Here is an 8340-nt window from a genome sequence, read left to right on the forward strand (position 1 = left end):
AGATTCGTGCGAATAGTAGAAAATGTACATGCATGTGCAGACAGCAAAAACGTGCTGTGGCCTCGAGTTAAAATATACCCGAGTTAAGACGACAAGCGTCGCGAGAGGCAGGGAAAAATGCGAGAGGGCAAAACCCAGGGAGAAGAGTCTATCCGAGGGAATGTTTAAAGATTCGAGTCACGAACATTCTCTAGAGCGTGCCCTAACTTTCCATTATCTTTTTCTCATTACAGCCAACACGCTCGATTCGAGAATACTACGCTTTTTCCTGTTTCACGCGCCATTTGTTCTTGCAAATGTTTTCAAAGATTATGTTGCCAGTTTTTCTCATCCCGGAACGTGATTATTCAATATCTTTTTAAAGGGATTTGCCTCGGAGTCGAGGAGGAGGAGGTGGATCGTAAAATTCAAGCCCATTTTACACCGAAATTTATTGGAAGTATTTTTAATGGGGGGGAACTCGAAACGACTTTCAATGAGTTAAATAAATAGATGCGTCGCAGCAACGATTACGTTCGCGATGCCGATCCCCTGGCCCACGTTCGCGAAAGTCAACGACCTTCAGCTTATGACCTCAGCCCTAACGCAACCGCTCAATGTCATCAATTGATTGAATATTCTCGAGAAAAAAGGATTCCAAAGAGAAAAGTGCGGCTCGCGTCTTGGAGCGAGATCAAGAATATTAATATCGCAGCAGCATCGAGCCTCGAAAGCTGCGCAGCATAAAGAAAAAAAACCGTTGCATCTCCTGCTGCTACTCTGCGCCTCGAGGTTGGGTCAAGGTGATGGCCGTCACTGTGACTCACTGACTCTGCGCAGGACATTAGAGCCCAGGAGTCGAGACCACGTCGGAAGTTCCAGAACTCGATACAGAGAGCTTCAAAAATCGTCCTCGGGGCTCTCGTGCACCGGACACTTTCGTGTGGGAGCAAAAAAATTCTGCGAAATCGTATCCCAATCATCGCGACTTTTTGCATCCAGTAGAGACGTCGAAACCAGGCGCGAAGTTGCTTCAATTCTCGTCAAGCCGTTCCCACATGAATTTGCGATCAGGATCTTTAAAATTGAGTGAAAAATCTTGAAATCAAGATGCTTTACGGCGTTCAGGTTTCGTCAATTGATTCTCTGATCGAACGCTCTCATCGAGACCCGAAGACGAGTCCGTCGCTCGTAAAATCGTCCATCGAACGAGGGAAAAGCGCTGGATTAGCTGACACGGATTTTCCAACGATGCCGATCACCAGCATCCGAAGGGATCATCGCGTTCCGCACGATCTTGTGGAAGACCCAATATCCGTGGAAGATCAGCAAGGTCCACGCACTCCTGAGATCGCGTCAGTGACACACACGGGGAGAGAATCCTCCAAAATTCGAGATTATCCTCGAAAGATCGTTGTGCAGCGGGCCAATGAGGTGGGATGGAGTCACAGTTTCCTCGAGGGCATTCCCACCATAGCCGAATTCCAGGATTACGTGTTTTCGACTGGTCCCCGAGCCAATGACGTTAAGCTGCCCCGAAAAACCGTTTGGATTCTCTCCCTCATCGCCACCTCCGGAAAGAATGAAAAACTTGAATAATAAAAAATTCTTCCAATGCTATCGAACGTTAGTCCCGTTGCAACGGCTCTTCCGAATAAAATCCTCGTTATCTTCTCTCTCGATGTTGCCTCTCGCTGTTTTTTTAATCCCTCGATCCTTCTGCCCTCATTCTGCTTTGCAAACAAGCATTCCTTGCTCAAACATTAAGGTCTGCACACTCGACTTCTGTAAGCCCGGAGAGAATCGGCGAGGCAAATTCTTTGAGAACTTCTCGTTTCAAGTGTCGCTGATCCAAAAATAAATTCATGCATTCTACGCGTCCTCGAGGGGACTCGAATTCGGAATCATCGTTTGTGCGGACTGCAATGTTTCTAAACGTTCTCGACAACATCGAACTATCGCGATTCAGTTGCTTTTTTTACTAAGTCACTACAATTAGCTGGTAATTAAATAAAAAAGAGAATTCGACGCCTGCTCCACGATCAGTTCCGATGCCGAGTCCTCGGTACCTCGAGTTCACTCAGTTCACTGAACCTAATTAACGTCCGTCTCCGCATTTATTGCCAAATACGTTAGCTCTCGGCTGACATGTTCAAATTTTTTCGAATTTCGCCCACCTCGTAATTCGGGATTGTCGCGAAAAGATGGAATCACCTGGAATATATTAAATATCTTGTTCAACTCAGCTAGCGATCTTCTTTCCGAAGAGGCGGGAATTCCAAACGAATAAGAGGAAAGAGGAGGACGAATGCGACGACTCTACACTCGGAGGATTTCGTTAGGAAGGTGACAAAATCTTTCTGGGAGCGATCTCAATTTGCTTGATTCTCAGTCACTCCGCGCTAACGTTCCAACGAGAATAATTTTACGAAGAATTTATCAGAGCTTCATTGCTATCGCACACTTGTATTTATAGCATGGAAAAACCGCGTGTTTTTTATTTTATCGACTGCGCTACCGCGTCGGTCGGAGGTTGTACCTCGTTATTTGAGATTAGTCGAGACATGACATTATTTACTCTTATTTATTCGAGTCTTTCGCATTGAGACTTTGGTGCCCTTTTTGTTTTGTTGGGCAAGGGGTTTTTGAAGATATTGCATGAGAGGCTCGGGCCCTGGAGAGATTTAGCACAGGACGGTGAGGGCTTCTCATGGGAGAAAAGGGAGCCGTGCAAATTCCACTCGTGCTGTGCGAACAAACGATGGCATTTGGTGTCCTCTTCTTCGGCTACTGCTTTCTCTCTCCTTCTCTCTGCGGCTGTGCTCGAGTAACAAAAGCTGAGCGTGGATCCTCTCCGTATTCACGCCTGCCCAACGTTCAAGGGTCGTGGCACGCAACTTTTTCGCTTCTAAAATTCACTTCTCGAGGGCCCTTCCGAAGTGTGTTGGAGAAATAAGAGGCGAAATTTTCATTCCTCCGTACAGCATCGTCGAAGGGGGAACTCGAATTCCTGGCGCGCAGGCGTTTTTTCATAGCGAAATAGTCAAGCCCGGCCAATAATGCCTCCCAATAATCTAGACTTTGGCTCGAGGACGATAAACGAGAGAACGAAATTGAAAATATCGTTGTTGTAAAGAAAAATACCGAATTACCGAACGATTAGACTCCTGCTCCCCCCCTCTTCTCGGCACGTTCGTTTTTTTCGCATTGATTTTATTGCATTCGTTAGTTCTTGGAAAATATAAGTCCCTCTCGGCCCCAGGCTCGTCCCTCTTCGTTCGAGGATTCGCGCTTGAATTTTTGGCTTTTATTTGTATTCGTTCTCGTATTTGTGTTGTTCTGACGGAGACCTGGAGCGTGGGGGCCAACGGTGGGCTCAAATGAGAAGACTTCTGGGAGGGAATCGAGGTGGAATCCGAAGGTGGTATTACCCGGGAGTGCAGGAGTGCACTTCCTGGGCCTAAGAGACTCCAAGGGGTCCTGCGAGGAGCGAGGGGTCGGGGACGCCCCTGTGTGTAATTGAGGTCCTCTGGCTCCTCTCTTCTTCATATCCTCCTCCCTCTCCTCCTTCTCCACTTCTTATTTACTGGTCTCCGTTGCCTTCTCCTCTTGTTGGTCTCGGCGGCGGTTTCGCTGTTCCGTTGTTCAGAAGAGCTGGACAGTTCGCGATTCCATGGTGGGGGTTTGCCCTATGTAAGCCCTCGGACGATCGTGGTCCAGCCCATCCAGCATCAGGAGACGAGACTCAAGGACGCGTCACGAGGAGCTTCTTCCTCGCAATTCTTTCATACTCCATCAATCGAAAACTGTTTACGAAAGAGCGAACAGGATTACGCGCTGCTTACGGGCTCAGTGTGCTCAACGCTAACGACGAAAATCCACCCGGACGACTCTTCTTTCATTTGGCGCGATCCCACCGGAGTTTTCGTCGCACCCATCCGCGCCATGAAATTCGTTTTTGTGCTACTCGCGGGCTCGATGCTCCTCGGCATCGATGCAGCTGGCAGAGGCAGAATGAAGTATCGAAGGCAAATGCCCTTCCCCGGCCAACCCGAAGGTAAGAAACCTCACGAAGTTTTGTCAAATATACTCCGACGAATACGAACCTCCAAATCATTCGAAAACACTAAAAATTTGACTGACCATTGCCGGGATCGTGACGCACGACGATCAGCCGGAGTTGACTGAATATTGAAAAATTTCTTTTGGAATATAGTTACCGAAGAGCCCTGGCCTCACGTGGACCTCCAGAAGGTCGATCGACGTCAAGATTCCTGGCAAGAGAAAACCGCGACGTCCGGCCTCGAGAACTTGGACGACACCGTTGTCGTCGGCGACCTCCAAGTCCCGGTGCCAGACTCGCCCAATTCTTCGCGACAATTTTATCCGGGATGGATCCAACCCTCGGCCGAAGTCCCCAAACCCATTAGCCCCGTGACCAACCCACCAGCCCAGTCACCCAGTTATCCGGCTCAACAACCGCCCTATCAAAATCCTTCGGAACAACCGAACTACCAAATTCCACCGAACGGGGCTCAACCTCCCCAGGCGAATCCAGTCCCACCCCCCGGATGCCTCGGGCCACGTGGACAGTATCCGAGCCTCAATAATTGTGCCAATTATTTGAACTGCTGGGACGACGTCGTTATCGAACAAACCTGCCCCAACGGACTGCTGTTCAATGACGTCACCGGCCTCTGCGACTTCGATTACAACGTCAACTGCGGAAGCAGACCGGGAGCAACGCCCAGTGAGTTTTTCATCTCAATTTCTTCAAACTCCTCCAACAAACTCGACTTTTCGTTTGATGATTTTCTACGAGAGCTCGTTCAGTAAAAACGTTGAACAACCGTAAAAACTCGCTCATTGATTTCATCACTTTCCTCGAAGTGAGAACAATTTTTTAATGTTTCCCAACGGAAGGAAGGAAAAAATTAATTTTCTCGATCTCGAACGCTTTTTCAAAGATTCACGATCGAAAAACTTGAAAATTCGTTTCCTTGCGATTGGTCGAGGAATTTCGCACATTTTGACTCTCGGCATCGGTGATTATAAAACGCTCCATGTTAAAATGGGTTAAGGCAAAGTGGGCATGAATCATCGAGTGAATCTGCATCATAGGAACGAAATATCATTAGTCTTCAGGTCGAGGAAATTAGCATACGGCTCTCGAGAACCGAAATTTATTAGTGACCCCGGCCCATAAAAGGAGAAGGAGAAGGAACGCTCTCCACGAGTCTAAACGCGTATTAAAAAAAGTAAATTGGACATGGGAGTAAATAAGAGAAAAATTTAGAGATGCATCGCGGTGCTTTCCTGTGAACGCAGAATATTTATTATCGCTGTACGAAATTGTTGAATTATAATTCATTTAATGGTATGTTACAAGATGCATTAAGAAATGGGGGGCGGTGAAGATAGAGAGAGAGAGATAGCAGAACGCGGAGTCGCTTTGAATGCGTCTTCGGGGTCCACGAGATCGATGCCTGCGATTAGGTTTCATTCATTATGCAGCGAGTTGCAAGGCTCGCCAGCAGCCATGGGCCCAATAAACAAAAAAACGTAACAGGAATAAAAAGGAGTTTCGACTCGCCACAAAAATCACATTCGGAATGGAGAACTGGAGAGAGCTGAGTCAAGGCGACGGGGCAGGGAGTTTGGGGGATGGCGAACGAAAAAAATCGCGATGTAAAAATAGAAGGGAACGTCCGTAAAAAGCTGGCCAATGAGATTCGCGTTTCGCGATCGATCCTTCGTGGGTCTTGTTCATTGGAACGCAGAATATTTAAATCCCTTCGGAACTCAAATTTCAAGTAGAAATTATCAATCGACTTTTTTCGAGGCGACGAAAATCCCATTTTTTTGTTTTTTTTTTTTGTTTTTTTAAATGAAATCGTGTCTGTAATAACGAAACATTGAATTTTACAGAGCCCCCTCTGCCAGCAGGTTCAAAACGATGCCCCGATTTGAACGGCCGCTACAGAAGCGCCACAAACTGCTCGGAATTCTACGTGTGCCTTTCCGGCAGCCCGATCAAGTTCAACTGTCCCCCTGGATTGGTATACAATGACGTGAGTCAACATTTTCTTCGACTTTTCGTCTCCGTGAATTTAAATATTCGCGCAAAAACGCGATACAGCATCGTTGCACTTGCCGTAACTGTGGGACTGCGAAGAACGCGCGTGCTGCGGTTACTCAGCATGCTTTTTTTCGGGCCTGAGAGCCACGCTCTCGATCGCTGCACACGAGATGACCCATTCACAAGACCTTTCTTTCATACCTGAACGGAATATCTTACGAACGCGTTCACGAATCTCGCCATATTTTTACCTGAGAGGCACCTTTCGTTTGTGGATTTAAATTGAATTATCCCATTGGAGGTCGATTTATTTAGCTGGAAAACTGCAGTTTTTTACCAAAAATTCGTAAAAGTCATTTTTCGAGATTGAACATTCATTTTTTCCCAATTATTCTTCATAGCTATAAATAGAGACAAAAAAGATTGAAGTCCGACACATCGGCATTGGTTCCAAGTGACCTATGAGCGGTAAAAAATTTAGCAAAATTTTCAACTCACTGTGGTCTCCAACGAATGATAAAAAAGTTAAATAAGTGGGAATGTCAGTGTGACAGGCTGAAAAATTATTTGAAATTTCGTGTATTAATTATTGAACTAACGAAGTATACAAAATGGCGCAAAATGGCGTCTCAAAAAAAGGCTCCTCGACGGTTGACGACACAAGTGCCACAGCAAGCATCTGAAATCAAAAATTCAAAAAGTTTATAAAACCACAATACTGCAGCTATTGCAGCATCGTAGAAAATTTGAAATTAAAAAAAAGACGACCATTTAAAAAAAAAACGAATTTTACACCAAAATTTTGCAGTCAATTGTTAATAAAAAAAAAGTAAACAATTTAAAAAAAAAAAACTCTACGACGTGACGATAGCGACGAGCTTTCCGAAGAGGATCCTTTTCGAATGAAATCGACTGGACGAAATTTGACAGCTATCAACCCTGTCAAAAAACTCGATTTCGAGAAAAACGCGTTTATTGTTTTGAAAGGATAAAATCAAATGATTTAACTCTCAAATATTAATATAAAACAAGTTCTTACACACAGAAGCTCTTTCGCACCAAAGCTCTTTTTTCACACTGATATTCCCCCTTAACTTTGCAGGCCGTGAGTGTTTGCGACTATCTTTACAACGTGGATTGCCAAGGAGCAGCAACTCCACCCCCGATGCCTCTCCCAGCCCCGGAATCGACTTGGCCAACAGCTTCAGGGGCTGAGAGGCCGACGCAGCCTCAGCAGACTCAAAGACCCCAACCGACGTTCCCGCCAGGTGCGTACCCGGATAACTCCTGGTTGGGAAGAAGCGGAGAGCCTGACCCGTGGCACCAGAGACCCGTCGGTGCGCAGCTCGAATTGGACATGAAACAGGATGCGGCGAACGGCAACAACTCCGGCGAAGCAGTCGAGAGCGATCCGACGGTAACGCCGACGATTCAGAGCCCTTGGGACCTGGTGCATTCCATTCCAGAAGAATTGACGAAAGGCCCTTGCGAGAACGGCAACGTTCATCGACTCGATGAATCCTGCGCCAGCGTCGTCGTCTGCAGGAACAAACGCCCGCAGCTCGTCCAGTGTCCTCAAGGCTTCACGTATGACAGACCATCCGATTCTTGCCGACACTTTAACATCGCTAAATGGTAATCGGTCTTCCTCGTTCTCTTCATTTTTTTCATTCCTCAAAAATATCCTCGCTCTCTACTAATTCGTTTTTGTTTTTCTGCCCACAGCTAATCGACGAGATTCCTTAGTTCACAAACGCTTTGTACTTCCAGCTAATTCCACTACTCTTAAATAAGTGTACTATCTTGTAGCTAATTATAATGATTTTACTGATAATAAAACACCAGCTTTTTGTACAATTTGCTTCGTCGTTTTCATTGCGCGGGGTTCCGACTCGGGGGAACATTGATTTTCATGATACGAGTTGAATGGTCCGCTTCAAAATTCTTTCAAGTCTCGACTAGATTTCTTTGGGTCCACGTGCCATTTTTCCATTTTCGAAACAGTTTTTAGTGATAAAAAACAAAAGTTACTCGAAACTCAATGACTCGAGTGATTTCAATTTTGTAGAAATTCGTTCTGACTCGAATTAATGGGAGTTAGGATTAAGGCAGTTTTATCCAAAACCACGTTCGGTTGAGTATTTTCATAATTTGGGTAAAATGGCAAAATCGATTTGAACATCGGTCAGTGAATTTTAATTCCCGGCTATCCTCGAATGCATCGCACATTTTTCATAAATATTTTCCAGCATCTCACCGCGCGGGTAAGTAAGATTTCGTTT

At 45.9% G+C, this 8340-nt stretch overlaps 1 protein-coding gene across 1 annotated transcript; it reads left to right on the forward strand.

Moving 5' to 3' along the window:
* The first annotated feature begins 3724 nt into the window (after positions 1-3724).
* LOC122410803 (uncharacterized) lies at positions 3725-7915 on the forward strand. Its single transcript, XM_043419242.1, has 5 exons — positions 3725-4036; positions 4196-4729; positions 5908-6050; positions 7161-7693; positions 7784-7915. The coding sequence occupies exons 1-5, from the start codon at positions 3925-3927 to the stop codon at positions 7785-7787; spliced, it is 1326 nt and encodes a 441-aa protein (XP_043275177.1). The 5' UTR covers positions 3725-3924; the 3' UTR covers positions 7788-7915.
* Positions 7916-8340: the final 425 nt, after the last annotated feature.

The sequence above is a fragment of the Venturia canescens genome, chromosome 5 (genome assembly GCF_019457755.1).
Source record: "Venturia canescens isolate UGA chromosome 5, ASM1945775v1, whole genome shotgun sequence".
In the NCBI taxonomy this organism is placed as follows: Eukaryota; Metazoa; Arthropoda; class Insecta; order Hymenoptera; family Ichneumonidae; genus Venturia; species Venturia canescens.